This window comes from Coregonus lavaretus (genome assembly GCF_964263955.1).
Source record: "Coregonus lavaretus genome assembly, contig: HAP1_SCAFFOLD_3572, whole genome shotgun sequence".
In the NCBI taxonomy this organism is placed as follows: domain Eukaryota; kingdom Metazoa; phylum Chordata; class Actinopteri; order Salmoniformes; family Salmonidae; genus Coregonus; species Coregonus lavaretus.
In genome coordinates, this window is record NW_028161503.1 from 17053 (window position 1) to 37458 (window position 20406).

Genomic DNA, 20406 nt, shown 5'->3' on the forward strand with positions numbered 1-20406 from the left:
CTCAACACACATCCAATCAGTCGAGGCTGGTAGTGGAGAAATGGTGAGTCAGATGAAAAACCAGTGTGTCAGATGGAGAATGTTTCCTAGGTGAAGTTTATTTTACTGATGTTTGTTACATGGATGAGGAGATTGGGGTAGATAGCACTGTTTGAAAAAGAAGAGGTCCAAACTACACTGGTACAAATGCTTAGTAAATGTGTTTATAATTAATCATACAGCATACTGAAGACAGGCAGCTACCTTTAGGTGGTGCACTTTCACTACACAATGACTTGTCAGAATCTGGAGTATACAGCTGTCAAACTACACTCTGGACCTCCAAGCCAGATACACTGCGTTTTCATTGTTCCCCTCTGATCAGGGAATGATTTAGACATAGTACACCAGGTGGGTGTAATTAATTATCAGGTAGAACAGAAAACCAGCAGGCTCCGGACCCCGTAGGGTAAGAGTTGAATACCCCTGGTATACAGCACAAAACATATTATTCCTTCATTTATCCCTTAATTTGATTGTTTTACTGTAAAAACTAAACTCTTAGAAACAAATGTTCCTAAAGGGTTATTCGGCTGTCCCCATAGGAGAACCATTTTGGTTCCAAGTAGAAGAACCCTTTTGGGTTCAATATAGAACTCTGTGGAAAGGGTTCTACCTGGAAGCAAAAAGAGTTCTCCTATGTGGACATCCGAATAACCTTTTCGGTTCTAGATAGCACCTTTTTAGCATAGCATGATACCCCACGTTTGGTTCCTAAAAGATACACCTTATGCACATTTCACACAATATCGTTAAAGAATATAGAAATCGGGAACAACAATACCCTGAGAATATGCAATGTCAGCCAGTAGCGTAATACCAGTAGTTATGGCTTCTTTGTTAATGGTTAACCAGCGTACTGGGCCAGTACTCATAAATCATCTTAGAATAAGAGTGCTGATATAGGATCAGGTTGCCCCCTGTCCATGTAAGCTTATTCATTATTATCTAAAATGCTTAACTGATCCTAGATCAGCACTTAAATACATGCCCTTTGTTATTAAGGCACATGTTCCAGAAGGCATTTCTGCCAAAAAGCGCATTTTGATCAAATAAAATAAATTACATTGAAATGCCTCTCCTATGAAGAAGTGATGTGCGACATACGCCTAGCTTCCTGAAACAGGTAACAATTGCTCTTGCCGAGCTCCAGGGTTATGCCGATTTTGGGGTTCAAGCCCATTTCTACCACACCTGCGCATAGAGATGTCCCAACGCTCAGTCAAATCAGCTGGGGAGTACTCCTTCCACTGATTCTGTTGCACAACAGAACTTTATTGGACAAATTCAGGTAAGTCCCTCCCTGTTTCGTTCCATTTAAGAAAAGTATTGCAACTGAATCGTCAGAATGAATACACCCCCTATGACAGGGCACACAATCCGCCACCAGTAAGCAGTCTGTCCCTGCCGTATGGTAGCCAGCAGATCCTACCCGCTTGCTTACAGCTGCGCTAGGTGCATGTCTGACAACAATGTGTGCGCAAGTACAATGATAATTTTATATGGTCATCTTTAAAATATATAAATATCTGAAACATACTGTTGACACGTAGGCTATGGTGTAATGGAACAGGTACAAAATTATCTATATCCACAGTAAAACAAGTCCTATATCGACATAACCTGAAAGGCCACTCAGCAAGGAAGAAGCCACTGCTCCAAAACCGCCATAAAAAAGCCAGACTACGGTTTGCAACTGCACATGGGGACAAAGATCGTACTTTTTGGAGAAATGTCCTCTGGTCTGATGAAACAAAAATAGAACTGTTTGGCCATAATGACCATCGTTATGTTTGGAGGAAAAAGGGGGATGCTTGCAAGCCGAAGAACACCATCTCCTTGCAGCCAATGGGCAATGTCCGCTTTAGGTATAATGCCGGGAGCCGCTTGTGGATTTGACAGTTCCACCTCTGACACCACCAAAATAACCGCTATGCAGGTGTCGGCTAGTGCGGATCTGATAGAATCCAGCCTTAAGGCTCTAAGGTATAATATAAATATGCAGCGAGGGCTCTTTTTGTTGCAGCATGTAGCAGATGAAAGGTATTGAGAAAGGCCCAGTAAGCCCTCTCCCAAACCTATCCACCTTCACTGCACAACAGTCAATGTAAAGGGAGGGGTTGAGGCATACATTAGCAAAATAACAAACAACCTACGGATCTCCCAACAAGACCGAACAGATTTGTCTCTTACGCAAGAGCTAATGTCTCTTACCCAAAGTTCAAATTCCACATTTCCAGGAAGGGGAACATACAGGAAGTGTCTCCATAGTTTCCCTTTTCCAAAGAGGAAGTAGCAATTGTTGCTGTGGTGATTACCCTCTCAGCACGGCGGGCCGGGCCTTGTGTATTCCTGCCAGTACTTCAGCAGCTGGCTCACTCTGGTCGTCATCACGGCAACCACAGTGGACAGTTTGCAGAGCTCGTAGCTGTTCAAGGGGTTGACAGCAAAGAGCGACTGGCTGGGAGGGTCGGTGGGGGAGATGCCCAGCCGCTTCAGACACATCCCCAGGTAGGTATCCTCGATATAGATGGGCTTGAATGAGATCAATTAATGAATGAATGGATGGATGGATGGATGGATGGATGGATGGATGGATAAATTAAATAATGAATGGCTTTATGAACGCTACATAATCCCCACCGTTAGTTAAGTGTTACCAATTAATGAGCGAAAAAAAGAAAACAAAAGAAGAATACTTCCATACATAGGAACATTTGTTTGGCAAAATATGAAGCTCAACATACCTTGATCTGTGGAGAGACCCCCAGGATCTTCTTGGGTAGGTCCATGGACATGACGTAACCAAACCCCAGAGGGTACGGGGGATACTCAGACTCAGCGATCACCTCATAAGGCAGGAAGAACTTCTCGTTGGGGTTTCTCAGCACCGGGCTGTGCCACCAGACTAGACCGGTCATGTAGTTCTGTTTTGGAGTATCAGGGTTGACCAGCATGGAGACAAGGTTCTGGATGTTGAGGAACACGTCTGAGTCGATCTTCATGGCGTAGGAGGCCTCGGGGCACCGCGAGACGAGCCACTCAAGGATCACCATGGTCTTGATGGTCAGGTTATGGTAGGTGTCCATGAAGTCGCTCTGGAGGAGGTCGTGGTGCGCCCGGCTCTCCTGGTTCACCTTCGAATCAGATCAGAATCAAGTCAAGTCACAATCAACTCAAGTCAAATCAAACTATTTAAATATTAACAACCCCAACACACTTAAAACAATAAACACAACACTAAAAAAAGCTACAACAATAAGACCAACCTTCTCCTGCAGCTCCTGAGCACCTGATCCTCCAGGAAGTCCTAGCATGAATAGCATCTGTACCTTCTTCCCCTGCACCAGGGTCTCATTACCCCACGTCCTGCGGATGGCGTCCCGGGAGGCCAGGTTACCTACCGGAAATGTACATGTTAAAAATGTGTTGGAAATACAATAATTACACATTTTACTGTAACAATTTATTCCAGTCTGCTTTCCCAAACACTTGAAAAAAAGCTAGTTTGGATTGCATTTTTCGTTCCTAAATACATTTCAAATGTATTGGAAACAGGTTATCAAGTCACTTCATGTTAGAATTGCAAACAGAATGTGTAAATCTTGTGTGACATTTTCAGTAGAGTTACCAGGCGCCACGGGGACCATCAGCACCAGGAACGGGGCCTGACTCCCGGTCCGACACTTCTCCGGCTCGTCCATTACGAATTTGTACCCCCGCGGGTACGCCACGTGGTACCGCCCGGGATCCTCCCATTGGACACCATTCCAATTGGCCAAGACACGCGTGTTCACCTGATCATCATCAGGAGACTTTCCAGTGTGATTGTTTACCAAGGGTCGCTGTGGGTCGTTCCACCAATTCAAGGTGAATGTGGTGTAGGTCAGGGAGACAGCCACTGCCACCAGGATGAATAGAATACAGGGTCTTCTATACAGCCTTCCGGAGAGGGCTGTACCGGACTGCATCAGAGCTGGGCTGATGAAGAGAGAAAGGATAGAAAGAGTGAGAGGGGTCTTCACAGTTTGTAGGTCAATGCTTCCTGCCACACTGTTGTGCAGAAGTACCATTTGAAAGTACATACATTTCTTGAAATCACCCCTTACACAGCAAACAAGAAATATAATCATGAATATATTGTTATTACGATGAATACTCAGATTTTTTTATTGATCTCTCATATACTACACCTCTATAAGACCGAGTGATATGTGACTGTCTGCAGTTATTATCAATGAAAAATATACCGTCTGTCTAAAAGAGTAGTGGCATTGTGTTATGTGCAGCTGAACAGAAGTGAAACCGAAGTTGAGGTTTTCACAGTAGCCATCTCTGGTGCAACATACAGTAGTTATAGATGGTCATTGGTGCATGATCAGACAGATTGGTCAACTGTATAATGAAATACATTACAGATAACATGACGCTGCTGCAACAGATGCCGCGTTCAAAAACCACTGGGAACTCGGAAGAAATGAGGTCAAATCATGACGTCAGTGAACTTCAGGTCGAAAAGTCAGCTTTCTAGAAAGAGGCCCGAGTTCCCGACTTAGAATTCCGATTTGGAATTCCGAGTTGGATGACCGGTCAAACGAATTTTCCCAGTCGGAGCTTGTTTTTTTTCCGAGTTCCCAGTTCTTTTGAATGCGGCATCTGTTGCAGCAGCGTCATGTTATCAGTTGTCTTGAAAGCACCAAGAGTAGGCTATATTGCATGACCACTGTTTGCGTTGCCCTTGTTACATGAGTTTGTTATGAAGACAATTGCGTCTGGTGTACTGGTGGTGTAGTTAGGCTACAATAACTATTCCTTGGCTGTCTGACAATCACATAAATAATTACATCGTATGAAGAAAGACAAGTGTTAGATCATGGATATCCAACACCGCTCGAGTTACTAGGTGTGCTAGCTGTTGTTACACCCCAGCACTAAAACACCTGTCATCATTGTGTCTTCAGTAGGTTTGTTTGAATTAGGCGTGTTAGCGCTGGGCTGGAACTAAAGTTTGCGCACATTCAGTAACCTACTCTAGAACCGGAATTGAAGTTCTATATTTTATGACGTTCAGTACAATCATCATTTCTGATGACTGGATCGCGATAGGGAGAAATATAACAAACACACCCTCAACATAATGTCGCAATGTCTACAAACAAACTCCAGCTTCAATTGACACATACCTCATGTTGTCTGTCTCTTGGTATCAAGTCCTGCTCATGACTCTCAACGGCAAATGATTGACGTCTTCTTTCTACTTCCTCAATGAATGTTGAAGACTGTGATGTGAGCATTGGCCGCCCACAGGTAGGGGAGGAGCTACTGTAGGTTGGGTGCCTTTTGTTTTTTTCTCTACAGCCCCTCCCACACATCGCACACTCAGCAGGCTGCAAACCTGGCTCCAGGTCAGGAGAGGCCACAACTGGCAGATATAAATGCACTCACTAACTGTAAGTCGCTCTGGATAAGAGCGTCTGCTAAATGACTAAAGTGTAAATGTAATAAATGTCTTGTATAGAGCTGAAACGATTGCCCTGACTGAAAAGTATATCTGTTCTACGGGATATATTTATATCTTAGCATTCTATAAAGTTCCAGATAGAAATGTATTGTATATAGCTGACACTTTGCATCACAGAAAAACATGTATGTTCTATAGAGGATGTCTACAGATACAAAGAGGTCAATGGAATCGTGGGGGATATAAGAAAGAAGCCGGATTGGCGTACATTCAACAAATCTGATCTAACAAAGTGGATATTTGTCAAATCCATCATGATTGATGTATTCTAACAGGCCCTCAATGTGGTTACTAAAGTCCAATATGGATATACACTATATATACAAAAGTATGTGGACACCCCTTCAAATTAGTGGATTCGGTCATTTCAGCCACACCCGTTAATGCAGGTGTATAAAATCAAGCGCACAACCATGCAATCTCCATAGACAAACATTGGCAGTAGAATGGCCTTACTGAAGAGCTCAGTAACTTTCAACGTGGTACCATCATAGGATGCCACCTTTCCAACAAGTCAACTGTAAGTGCTGTTATTGTGAAGTGGAAACGTCTAGGAGCAACAATGGCTCAGCTGCGAAGTGGTAGGCCACACAAGCTCACGGAACGGGACCACTGAGTGCTGAAGCGCATAGCACGTAAAAATTGTCTGTCCTGAAGCAACGTCAGCACAAGAACTGTTGGTTGGGAGCTTCATGAAATGGGTTTCCATGGCCGAGAAGCCGCACACAAGCCTGAAGATCACCATGCGCAATGCCAAGCATCGGCTGGAGTGGTGTAAAGCTCACCAACATTGGACTCTGGAGCAGTTAAAACACGTTCTCTGGAATGATGAATCACGCTTCACCATCTGGCAGTCTGACTGACGAATCTGGGTTTGGCGGATGCCAGGAGAACGCTACCTGCCCCAATGCATAGTGCCAACTGTAAAGTTTGGTGGAGGAGGAATAATGGTCTGGGGCTGTTTTTCATGGTTCGGGCTAGGCCCCTTAGTTCCAGTGAAGGGAAATCTTAACACTACAGCATACAATGACATTCCAGACGATTCTGTTCTTCAAACTTTGTGGCAACAGTTTGGGGAAGGCCCTTTCCTGTTTCAGCATGACATTGTCCCCGTGCACAAAGCGAGGTCCATACAGAAATGGTTTGTCGAGATCGGTGTGGAAGAACTTGACTGGCCTGGACAGAACCCTGACCTCAACCCCATCGAACACCTTTGGGATGAATTGGAACGTCGACTGCGAGCCAGGCCTAATCGCCCAACATCAGTGCCCGGCCTCACTAATGCTCTTGTGGCTGAATGCAAGCAAGTCCCCGCAGCAATGTTCCGACATCTAGTGGAAAGCCTTTCCAGAAGAGTGGAGGCTGTTGTAGCAGCAAAGAAAGACCAATTCAATATTCATGCCCATGATTTTGGAATGAGATGTTCGATGAGCAGGTGTCCACATACTTTTGGTCATGTAGTGTATCTAGCAAAGTGGTTAGCTTTGTAGTTAGATTGCTAACTGGCTTGACTGTTTATTAACTTCTGTTTGTACCACCGCACGGTACAGCAACGCACGAGTTGAAAATATTGAACGCATGCGGTACAAAGAATGCCCCGCATGCTAGTGTGGGCGGCATCCCCAACTCAGCGTTGCGGACTGTTCCATTGACAATGAATGACTTCCGCTGGAAAGCAAACAATTCGACGCATCTGGTGGACATGAGGTTAAAGGCTGGGGTGTATTCATTACGAAAACCATTTACCGTTTAGGAACCAAACGGGAGCAAACGGAACGAAACGTGGAGGAGCCTACCTGAATTTGTCCAATAGAAACTATTATTTGCGTTTTTCGTTTGGAGTAAATGGTAATCATCTGCATAATGATTACACCCCTGCACCCCGCTGAATGTTGCCGCGTTCTGGTTGGTCTGATTTGTTGGGACCTAACAAAACCAAGCAGATAGAGAGGTCTGACAGACCTAGGGTGTGCTCAACAGCTAAGGCAAGGCGACGCAGCAACCAATGGTTGCATGCTACGTCATTGACTGACAAATTGCTATAACATGATGTGGTTAGCTGATACTTAAAATACCTATGTAGGCATTGTAAAATCTGGCAGGCGTCGGCAACGTCTAAGCATAGGAATGCAGCCCTATACTGCCTGCCTGCCTGCCTGACGAGTTGAAAGACTGTCAGCAATGGTATTTGTCTCCTCTTCACCATTTTCTCTCACCACAAGCACACATTATGTCCCAAATGGCACCCAATTCCCTATATAGTGCACTATTTTTGACCAGAGCCCTATGGGTAGTAGTACACTATATATGAAATAGGGTGCCATTTGGGATGGGCCCACTTTCCTTCCATCGGGTTGTTTATTTGGTAGAACAAGAGAAACCAACACAGGAGAGCAGAGTATAAAGTAGCCTTTAATGCTAACATTTCAGACAGAGCCTTTCTTCCAGACAAATCTATGACAGTTAAACCCTGTCTCTCTTTTTTATTTAAGATCCCTGCTGTCAACTGCAATACATTCACCATGTCAATGATTATGATAGTAATAATCCAAATGATTTATTGAACTTTTATTGTGCTTTTCATAACATAAATAATCTCAAAGTGGTTTAAATGTATCACATCATCATTGCTCATATTGTCACAACGATGATGTCATTAAGAATAAAGAACATAGACACACACACCATCATGTTCCTGAGCACAGGTGGCTGGTTGCACCTTAATTGGGGAGAGCAGGCTCATAGTAATGGCTGGAACAGAATAAATGGAACGGTATCAAACACATTGTTTCCACGTGGTTGATACAATTCCATTCACTTCATTTCAGCCATTATTATGAGTCATCCTCCCCTCAGCAAACTGCTGTGATTCCTAGATTTCCAGTACTGCAACCTTCTGCATTACCTTCCCAATGTCATTAATCATATCATATTATTTTGTAACACTAGTCATCAGACTGAGAATAATGATGGACTCCTCCTTTCATTGTGGAGGTTGACAACAGAACAGAACTCCTTTCATTGACAACGGAACACACCTTATTCTATTCCGGTCAACCGTTCTGTGAATAAATAAATTGTGAAATACGTACATAGAAGTCAAACAGGATTTGAATATTATCATGCTAAGCAAATATAGGATGAGAGAGGCTTTATGTAACATTATGTGTGACTTAATTTACTGATGCTGAAATAAAAGGAGGCTTTGTTGAACATTATATGTGACTTAATTATTAATGTAGATGTCACTGAATTGAAAAAGAACTCACCCGGTGAAATAAAAAGCTTATGGTGTTAAATATTTGATACAGTTAAATCTTTCTACTTGGTTTGGGCATGATCTAGGACTACAGGTTACTGTTCATTCAATAGGCAAATACATCTTGACAAAAACTACTTTTTATATGAACAGAATCATCCTTTAAATTGTTTTTGAGAGGTAGAGACTGAATCATTTATAATGGATGGCTTTTGGTTCTCACCAATGTTTATTACGTGTGTTACCCAAACGGTTTCTAGAACACCGTCTCTCGAATGGTGTCACAACAGAATGTAATTTGGTAGACAGATGATCATGTAACCCAGAACCAAATCTCGTGTGAGCAGAGCCAAATCTTGTGTTAGTTCTGGCCTCTGAAAGTGTTCATGTATTACAAGAGAGTAAGATGCTGATGCCATCCTCCTATCTGTCTGGATTTGTTTTGATTCCTGAGATTCATAATCCCAAAATCCCAAAAGATCCCTTTGCAAAGTATGTTCCACCATTGTGAATTAAGACTTTGAAAGTAAGATATCACATTCCGCCAGCCATTGCAAGTTCAGAACTACTCAATGACCTAACTTCATCATCTCGACCAGACCCACCACCACCACCCATCTGTATTTCCTACCCTACCCAATGTCATTATGGGTAATTGAGTCCTAACAAGGTGCTCCAGGAGCAAGTGGGTGTTTATATTTGTCCTTGTTCACAAATGTAAAAGTGTGTTTTATACACGTTTGAAAAGAAAATGTGTTTTTTGCATATCCCAACTCCCCCTGAGAGTGGGGTTACAGCCAGGGTCAGTCATTATCAACATCGACCTTGAAGCAATTAGGGTTAAATGCCTTGCTAAGGGCACATCGACAGATTTTTCACCTTGTCGTTTAGGGGATTTGAACTAGCAACCTTTCAGTTACTGGCACAACACTGGCCGCTCATCTACCTGCCGCCCTACCTAAGTTGCCCCTCTAACACTGATACAGTCCCTGAATCTTAGTACTAGTACTAGAGTCAATGTCCAGGCGGAAATTGAATAAGCATAATAAATAAATCCCCATCAGAATCTGTCTGTTTAAGCTAGAGATATCCGTTTTTTTGCATGGGCTGAGTCTCAATCCACCACATCCGCCGATGTCGGCCTTCCGCATCTGCGGTGGAAGGTGGAAGAGCTACAGCAGTGTTTGTCAGACCAGGAGGCATCCCGAAAATCTGTCTTCTCACAAAAATGTCTGTAGAGTCCAAACGGTTTTATACAAATTAATATGACAGCACTATGGAAAGCTAAGACTCTCACAAACACGACGGTGTTCTCTGTTTAGTTCTAAGCCTCACACCGTAGTCCAGTACTGGGCTGTCTGAAGACGGTACCGCCGATGTGCCAACCTCTGTCTGTAGCGTCCAAACGGTTTGGGTTACAAACTAATATGACCCCACCATCGAAAGCTGAGACTCGTTGTTTTGCTCTATGACACCCACAAGCCTCACAAGACTCCTCTGAAGGTAACCCAGTATCGGGCCGAAAAAAGAATGGAAGTGAATAGGGCATTTCCACCTCAAATGGGTCATTCCACGGTTTCATCAATATATACAGGTATATATATATTTGTTTGGATACCTATAGGGCTCTTAAAATTCTAAATAAAATAGCTAAATGATCTATGGTATGACCATCTTAAAACAGTTCCACATGTTAAATCGGTAGAACCCCCCCTCCCCCCCAAATACTTAAAAATACAAAATGGACCCTAGATCAGTGTCTAGGGACAGGGTGGACCAGGTGTCTTTTTCAGGTCCGTCCAGTAGTCCACTATCTGGGATGAGCGGCTCAAAATATAGGTGATGACTTTGGAAAATTCACAGCGATTGTAATTGCCGAGATAGGCCTTCCATTGCCAAGGATCGGGTGAGTTTCTGGGCGAGAGGCCCAGTTTCTTCATACAGGCGCCAATGTAGGCGTCTTCTATATTAAAAAGCTTGATGTCCTTGGATATCTCCACGATCCTCTCCGGCAGGTCGTTGGAGAAGACGTATCCCATACCAAGTGTGTAGGTCGGGTAGCGGTTGTCGGCTAACATCTCGACCGGAACATACCATTTGGAGTTAGGGTTCCGGATGACTGGTCGATCCCACATCAGCATCCCCGTCAGGTAGTTCACCTTGGGAAATAGGAATGGAATTTAATCTTTATATAGAATTATTAAAGATTTAGAAGGGGGAAAAAAAGAATAAACTGTAACTTAGTAAATTAAAAAGACAGACAGACAGACAGACTGTTATAGTAACAAAAACTATCCCCTAAAGAGGTGGAGGTTGGGTTGAATAAAATAACATTTAAAAAAAAGTTCACCTTGGGGACGTCCGCTCTCAGCAACATAGTTATCAGGTTCTCTACGTTGAGGAACATGTCTGAGTCGATCTTCATGGCGTAGGTGGAATTGGTGCAGTGAGTGGCCAGCCAGTCCATAATCACCATGGTCTTAATGGTGAGGTTGAGGTAGGAGTCCAGAAAGTTGCTCTGGAGTAGATCATGATGCACCTGGCTCTCCTGGTTCACCTTCAAATCAAAGTCAAGACAAAATCGAGTCAAAGTCAAAGTTAGGTCAGATCAAGTTACAATCAAATCAAAATCAAATCAAACTTTATTTAAATATTAACAACCCCAACACACTTAAAACAATAAACACAACACTAAAAAAAGCTACAACAATAAGACCAACCTTCTCCTGCAGCTCCTGAGCACCTGATCCTCCAGGAAGTCCTAGCATGAATAGCGTCTGTACCTTCTTCCCCTGCACCAGGGTCTCAGTACCCCACGTCCTGCGGATGGCGTCCCGGGCAGCCAGGTTACCGGGCGCCACAGGGACCATCAGCACCAGGAACGGGGTCTGGGTCTTACACTTGTCCGGTTCGTCCATGATGAAGTGGAAGTTACGAGGGTGGCCAAAGTGGTATTGATTGGTTGGTGGCGGGCGTATGGTGGTTGAGGGTGGGGCTGGTACTGTGGTTGGGGGTACGGTGGTTGAGGGTGGGGCTGGTACTGTGGTTGGGGGTACGGTGGTTGGGGGTGGGGCTGGTACTGTGGTTAGGGGTACGGTGGTTGGGGGTGGGGCTGGTACTGTGGTTGGGGATGGTCCATGGGGATGGATGGGGATGGTCCATCTATGGTAGTATGTGTACAGTGATAGGTTGTCCCACCAGTCTGGCTGGAAGGAGCTGGCAGGAATAGCGAAGAGGATGATCAAGATGACCGTGGACAGGAAGAGGAGGAAGATGAAACAGGACCGCACCAGAGACCGCAGTGGTCGTACAGGGCTCTCGACCACAACTTGACTAGATGGGAGAGGAAGAAGAAGAAGATTGAGGTTAGATTGGTAGATCGAAATGGTCTCATTAGTATGGAAGAGTATTCGGGCCAAGTGAAGAGAAAGAATAAGTAAATGGAGATGGGTGGTGGTACTTGGATGATCTTATTTTGCACGGATAGTACTTTAAAAAAGTGACAATATTTCGAGAATAAAGTGTCAATATTTCGAGAATAACGTGTAAATATTTCGATAATAAACAAACAAACAAATGTTTCGAGAATAAAGTCAAAATTTTGGGAATAAAATTGACATTTTGAGAATAAAGTCGCAGTTATATTTATATTTATATAGGGGATTTGGTTAACTGCATGCCTCCATGGCTCCCTGTTGCTGTGCGCTCCGCTGTTGAAATACTGTACCTGAGTTAGATGACCTGGTGAAACTATACTTTAGAATTGGCTTTAGTATCAAGGAAATCCTTGCTCCTTTAGCACATAATAATCCTATTATTATAAGTATTAGGACCTAGAATAGGTTGTGACAGATTATTTTCAGAAGTAGGAACCACACGGACTCGAATGAGGTATTTCCTCCATGTCGGTGTCGTTACATACACCACATAGGTAGAGACAAGTGGGTTGTGTGTGTGTGCCATCCAAGTCATGTCAGATCAGGGATTATTTCTTTATAGCCTATCATCGTTTATCTAATAGGCCTATATTTAGATCAATTATTATTTTAAGAAAGGAATCATTCGTTTTGTTGGGTGTGCTCGCGTAGCCTACTAGCCGATAGTCGTTATAAGGATAGTTGCCATAAGGGGGGAATACTAACGTTAGTAAAGCACCATGGTCGTTAATAGTTTCCATTATGCACAGAATTGTTGCACGGTGTTCGCCTTGGCTACGCAGAAGAACATCGAAGCGAATTCGGATAGCAGACGGAAAGGGACTCAACCCCAGTTCTCTTTGCGTTCAGTGACAGTGCCAAGATAGTTTTTTGTTTGTGCTCATAACGCAACATGGCGGTTAGAAGAGTGTATGACTATAGTCTGAAATTGCCAGGAGGAAACTTGGTGTGTGAGTGTGTGCGTGCGAGTTATTAGATTGATAAGCTTGAGTGCCCCGTGACGACTGTTTGAACGAGTTTATTAGATCATTAGATTGATGGCAATTTGTTTGTTTTGCCCACAACACCCAACCCGCCCGTCTCCACACGGACTTGGATAAAATACCTCATCCAAGTCCGTGTGGTTCCTCCTTCTGGAAACACTAAATCTGTGGCACAACCTCTTCCTGGTCCTAATAGTTATTAATCATTTGGTTATTATGTGCTAAACGAGCAAGGATTTCCTTATTACTAAAGCCAGTTCTAAAGTATAGAACTGGCTTTAGTAAATAGCGCACACAGCAACAGGGAGCCAGAGGCATGCAATTAATAACCAAATCCCGTACTTACATTTTGAAATACAACCGCGACTTTATTCTCGAATATTGCCACTTTATTCTCAAAATATTGCCACTTTATTCTCAAATTATTCCCACTTTATTCTAGAAATATTGCCACTTTAGTTACAAAATTGTATTTTGACTTTATTCTAAAAAAATATGTAATTTCAACTTTATTAAGTATTTAAAGTTTTTAAAGTACTATCTGTGAAAGAAAAAAATCAATGTACCACACTACCCATCACCATTTATTTATTTATTCTCTTCACTTGGCCCTAAGGCCCTAAATAGTAGTGCGTCCGGCCCAGTACATCAGAGCTTCCTGCCATCCAGGACCTCTATACCAGGCTGTGACAGAGGAAGGCCCTAAAAATGTGTCAAAGACTCCAGCCACCGAGTACTGCTCTGTTAAAATAGACTGTTCTCTCTGCTACTGCACTGCTAGCAGTACCGATGCACCAAGTCTGAAACCAACAGGACCCTGAACAGTTTCTACCCCCAAGCCATAAGACTGCTACACACACAACCCAACTGTCTCTACCTACAGTATGTATGTAACCACAAGGACTTGGATGAAATACACTACATGACCAAAAGTATGTGGACATACTCGTCGAACATCTCATTCCAAAATCATGTGCATTCATATGGAGTTGGTTCCCACTTTGCTGCAATAACATTCTCCACTCTTCTGGGAAGGCTTTCCACTATGTTGTATCATTGCTGCGGGGATTGCTTCCATTCAGCCACAAGATAATTAGTGAGGTCGGGCACTGATGTAGAGTGATTAGGCCTGGCTCGCAGTCGGCGTACCATTTCATCCCAAAGATGTTCAATGGGGTTGAGGTCAGGGCTCTGTGCAGGCCAGTCAAGTTCTTCCACACCGATCTCGACAAACCATTTCTGTATGGACCTCGCTTTGTGCACGGGGACAATGTCATGCTGAAACAGGAAAGGGCCTTCCCCAAACTGCTGCCACAAAGTGGGAAGCACAGAATCGTCTAGAATGTCACTGTATGCTCTAGCATTACGATTTTCCTTCACTGGAACTAAGGGGCCTAGCCCGAACCATGAAAAACAGCCCCAGACCATTATTCCTCCTCCACCAAACTTTACAGTTGGCACTATGCATTGGGCCAGGTAGCGTTCTCCTGGCATCCGCCAAACCCAGATTCGTCCGTCGGACTGTCAGATGGTGAAGCGTGATTCATCACTCCAGGGAACGCGTTTTCACTGCTCCAGAGTCCAATGGCGGCGAGCTTTACACCACCCCAGCCGACACTTGGCACTGTGCGGAGGCTCAGCCATGAAAACCCATTTCATGAAGATCCCAATGAACAGTTCTTGTGCTGACGTTGCTTTCAGAGGATTCAGCTACGTGCTTCAGCACTCGGCAGTCCCGTTCTGTGAGCTTGTGTGGCCTACCACTTCGTGGCTGAGCCGTTGTTGCTCCTAGACATTTCCACTTTACAATAACAGCACTGACAGTTGATCGGGGCAGTTCTAGCAGGGCTGAAATTTGACGAACTGACTTTTTGAAAAGGTGGCATCCTATGACGGTGCCACGTTAAAAGTCACTGAACTCTTCAGTATGGGCCATTCTACTGCCAATGTTTGTCTATGGAGATTGCATGGCGGTGTGCTCGATTTTATACACCTGTCAGCAACAGATGTGGCTGAAATAGCCGAATCCACTCATTTGAAGGGGTGTCCACATACTTTGCCATGTAGTGTAGTTAACCAAATAGCTACGCGGACTATCTTCATTTACCCTTTTTGCGCTAACTCTTTTGACTCATAAAATATGCTGCTGCTACTGTTTATTATCTATCCTGTTGCCTAGTCACTTTATCCAATACGTACATACAGTGAGGGAAAAAAGTATTTGATCCCCTGCTGATTTTGTATGTTTGCCCACTGACAAAGACATGATCAGTCTATAATTTTAATGGTAGGTTTATTTGAACAGTGAGAGACAGAATAACAACAACAAAATCCAGAAAAACGCATGTCAGAAATGTTATAAATTGATTTGCATTTTAATGAGGGAAATAAGTATTTGACCCCTCTGCAAAACATGACTTAGTACTTGGTGGAAAAACCCTTGTTGGCAATCACAGAGGTCAGACGTTTCTTGTAGTTGGCCACCAGGTTTGCACACATCTCAGGAGGGATTTTGTCCCACTCCTCTTTGCAGATCTTCTCCAAGTCATTAAGGTTTCGAGCCTGACGTTTGGCAACTCAAACCTTCAGCTATGGGATTAAGGTCTGGAGACTGGCTAGGCCACTCCAGGACCTTAATGTGCTTCTTCTTGAGCCACTCCTTTGTTGCCTTGGCCGTGTGTTTTGGGTCATTGTCATGCTGGAATACCCATCCACGACCCATTTTCAATGCCCTGGCTGAGGGAAGGAGGTTCTCACCCAAGATTTGACGGTACATGGGCCCGTCCATCGTCCCTTTGATGCGGTGAAGTTGTCCTGTCCCCTTAGCGGAAAAACACCCCCAAAGCATAATTTTTCCACCTCCATGTTTGATGGTGGGGATGGTGTTCTTGGGGTCATAGGCAGCATTCCTCCTCCTCCAAACACGGCGAGTTGAGTTGATGCCAAATAACTCGATTTTGGTCTCATCTGACCACAACACTTTCACCCAGTTCTCCTCTGAATCATTCAGATGTTCATTGGCAAACTTCAGACGGGCCTGTATATGTGCTTTCTTGAGCAGGGGGACCTTGCGGGCGCTGCAGGATTTCAGTCCTTCACGGCGTAGTGTGTTACCAATTGTTTTCTTGGTGACTATGGTCCCAGCTGCCTTGAGATCATTAACAAGATCCTCCCGTTTAGTTCTGGGCTGATTCCTCACCGTTCTCATGATCATTGGCGATGGTCTTGTAGCTCATTCCAGCCTTGTGTAGGTCTACAATCTTGTCCCTGACATCCTTGGAGAGCTCTTTGGTCTTGGCCATGGTGGAGAGTTTGGAATCTGATTGATTGATTGCTTCTGTGTACAGGTGTCTTTTATACAGGTAACAAACTGAGATTAGGAGCACTCCCTTTAAGAGTGTGCTCCTAATCTCAGCTCGTTACCTGTATAAAAGACACCTGGGAGCCAGAAATCTTTCTGATTGAGAGGGGGTCAAATACTTATTTCCCTCATTAAAATGCAAATCAATTTATAAAATGTTTGACATGCGTTGTTCTGGATTTTGTTGTTGTTATTCTGTCTCTCACTGTTCAAATAAACCTTCCGTTAAAATTATAGACTGATCATTTCTTTGTCAGTGGGCAAACGTACAAAATCAGCAGGGGATCAAATACTTTTTTCCCTCACTGTATCTACCTCAATTACCTCGTACCCCTGCACGTCGACTTGGTACTGATACCCCGTGTATATAGCCAAGTTACTCATTGTGTATTTATTCCTGGTGTTTTTTTTTATTATTATTATTTCTAAATTTGTCTCTCTGCATTGTTGGGAAGGGCCATAAGTAAGCATTTCACTGTTAGTCTACACCTGTTGTTTACGAAGCATGTGAAAAATACAATTTGATTTGATACTCTTCCGTACATTAGAACATGTCAAAATAGTGATATTTAACCATTTTAGTTAGGCTGGTTGCCGTACTGGAGGACCAGAGTTGGGAAATGCTGTTCTAGAGAATGTGTAGGCATAAATATAGGGAGAATCTTAATTGCATATCCTCGACTCTCGTCTTCTCGCCACGCCTCGTTCTCAAAAGCCATTGGTGGAGAAGGTCAGAGGGGCGGGCCCTCTGACTTTCTCATCCAATGAGTTTTGAAAAGGAGGCGAGAAGTCAAGGAAATACAATTGAGATTCTCCCATAGAATGACATAGCGTAAGGAAAGGGTTGTCACTGGCTGTTTTCATTAACTTGTTCAGTGATTTATTTGTCTACGTCTAGAAATAGATGCGACAATTTCCTGCTAGGGTGCGTTTGTAGTTAGTGGTTGAAGTGTTTCGATGATCCATTTAGGCGTGACCAGTGATTCCATGTGTATGTATATTGGGCAGCAGGTATCGCCACGGCCACGGTTCGTGCCATGGTGAAACTTGCACTCTTTATGATCTGAAATAATTGGATGGTGAAACTTGCCAGCCAACCAGAAAAGCAAGGCGAAATAATTCAGGTATTCTTGAAAGTCAGGACAATCATTGTCCTGCAAAGATTTTTCAACTTTGTATAGTTGAAATATAATCATTTGTCGCAATAAAGAAAGTTCGACAAAATAAAAATCCACTGCTGTTGAACGGATAACAAAGTTGTCATCTTTAGAAAGTTTATCCTATATCTGCCACAGTGGATGCTGCTGAGGGGAGGACGGCTCATAATAAGGGCTGGAACCGAGCGAATGGAATGGCATCAAACTATGTGTTTGATGTATTTGATACTATTCCGCTCCAGCCATCACCACGAGCATGTCCTCCCCAATTAAGGTGCCACCAACCTCCTGTGATCTGCCATCTGCCATGTCGCAATTTTTATTTTTTTAGCAACATTGCTTTTGTCGAATAAACCTGGGTCAATGGAAACATGCCTACAGTCAGGGAATGAAAAATGGAAAACCCAGCGCACACGTAGGTATAGATTATTGACATAGCCTACTTCTTCTGCTTATTTGCATACTTTTTCTTCTTTGAAGTGACTGACGGTGTTACTGTCAAAGCACTTTGTGACCACTACTGCTGTAAAAATAGCTTTATAAATACAATCTGGACAAAGATGCCATCTTTAATACACTGTACATCTAATTTCATGTATTTCAATAAGTACATAATAAGTGTATAGTAGAAGTATAGTATATTATTAAATAATAGTAAGTAGCACATTATTACATAATAAGTCTATACAATGAAGTATATACCTTCACATTCTCCACATCATTACATACATTCTTCAGATATGTATTCTTCTCCGTTCAGGGTAGATTGGGACAATCTTCTCAGAGAAAGCCAAACATTCTATTTATGACTAGGGCCAAAAGAAACGGCCTGATGTCAACATGTTCTATGTAAATGCACCCTATTCAAATCTATGGCTTAGGTTCTAGAGTAGATACTGTGTCTGTCTATCTAAAGTTACTAACATTTAAATACATACAGAAGTATGATGTAGTTAGTAACTGGTTACTTTAAAGCACTCTTTTATTTTTTGTTAAACATTTTTTTACAGCCAATGTAAAAATGGCTTTACAAATAAATGAGATTGATTGATTGAGTAAGTAATGAGAAGCGCAGAGAGATGTTCTTCTTACCTTTTGTACCTACCATGTCCATACAATTTGGGACATTTACTTTAAAATTGTACCCTATTATCTAGAAGTAGCGTGTAGTTGATCTAGGTAGTAACTGGTTACTGTAAAGCACTGTAAAATTGGACCCTATTATCTAGCACTGGTTGATTGTATGTCTGTCTAGTTTGTCCTGAGAAGAGCAGAGAGATGTCATGGATAGTGCTTGCTTACCGTTTACATCCATTTCCTCCTTGCTCCTCCATGACTGCAGCCGGTTAACCAACTCAGAGAGACCATGGATCCTTGTGGCAGTGACTGGTGAAGAAAATAACACCCCTCCTGTGTGTGTGTACAACCATCCCAGGACAATTACACCACCTCCCTCCCCTGTGTTTCAGGTCTATCCAGTAGAACACACTCCAGTGTGCTCTAAGCCTCAGATGTCAGTTGTTCTATGGTGGAGTTGGTGTAGCTTTACAGGTGTTCTGTAGCCTACAGGGAAGGGTGAGTGTGTGACAGGGGAAGGGCAGGGGAGGAGGGGAGGGGAGAGATGAGGAAACAAGTGTGTGTGGGAGGTGGGGGGGTTGTGTGTGTGTGAGAGAGAGAGAGAGAGAGAGAGAGAGAGAGAGAGAGAGAGAGAGAGAGGAGAGAGAGAGAGAGAGAGAGAGAGAGAGAGAGAGAGAGAGAGAGAGAGAGAGGAGAGAGAGAGAGAGAGAGAGAGAGAGAGAGAGAGAGAGAGAGGAGAGAGAGAGAGAGAGAGAGAGAGAGAGAGAGAGGAGAGAGAGAGAGAGAGAGAGAGAGAGAGAGAGAGAGAGAGTGCAAGCCTGCTTCATTGTAGTAAAGTGTTATGGTTTTATTGACTTTGGACGTTGTCAGGCTACAGTGAGGGAAAAAAGTATTTGATCCCCTGCTGATTTTGTACGTTTGCCCACTGACAAAGAAATTATCAGTCTATAATTTTAATGGTACGTTTATTTGAATAGTGAGAGACAGAATAACAACAAAAAAATCCAGAAAAACGCATGTCAAAAAATTTTCTAAATTGATTTGCATTTTAATGAGGGAAATAAGTATTTGACCCCTCTGCAAAACATGACTGAGTGCTTGGTGGCAAAACCCTTGTTGGCAATCACAGAGGTCAGACCTTTCTTGTAGTTGGCCACCAGGTTTGCACACATCTCAGGAGGGATTTTGTCCCACTCCTCTTTGCAGATCTTCTCCAAGTTATTAAGGTTTCGAGGCTGACGTTTGGCAACTCGAACCTTCAGCTCCCTCCACAGATTTTCTATGGATTAAGGTCTGGAGACTGGCTAGGCCACTCCAGGACCTTAATGTGCTTCTTCTTGAGCCACTCCTTTGTTGCCTTGGCCGCGTGTTTTGGGTGATTGTCATGCTGGAATACCCATCCATGACCCATTTTCAATGCCCTGGCTGAGGGAAGGAGGTTCTCACTCAAGATTTGACGGTACATGGCGCCGTCCATCGTCCCTTTGATGGGGTGAAGTTGTCCTGTCCCCTTTGCAGAAAAACACCCCCAAAGCATAATGTTTCCACCTCCATGTTTGACGGTGGGGATGG

General features: G+C 43.5%; 1 protein-coding gene across 1 annotated transcript; it reads right to left on the bottom strand.

Annotated features, from left to right (window-relative positions):
• Window positions 1-80: 80 nt before the first annotated feature.
• LOC311120621 (uncharacterized protein) lies at window positions 81-19091 on the bottom strand (the record flags this gene model as incomplete). The annotated part of the gene is made up of 8 exons (XM_084195204.1): window positions 81-2574; window positions 2787-3176; window positions 3309-3439; window positions 3671-4015; window positions 10588-10978; window positions 11170-11367; window positions 11540-12152; window positions 19060-19091. The coding sequence occupies 8 exons, from the start codon at window positions 19089-19091 to the stop codon at window positions 2362-2364; spliced, it is 2313 nt and encodes a 770-aa protein (XP_084051330.1). The 3' UTR covers window positions 81-2361.
• Window positions 19092-20406: the final 1315 nt, after the last annotated feature.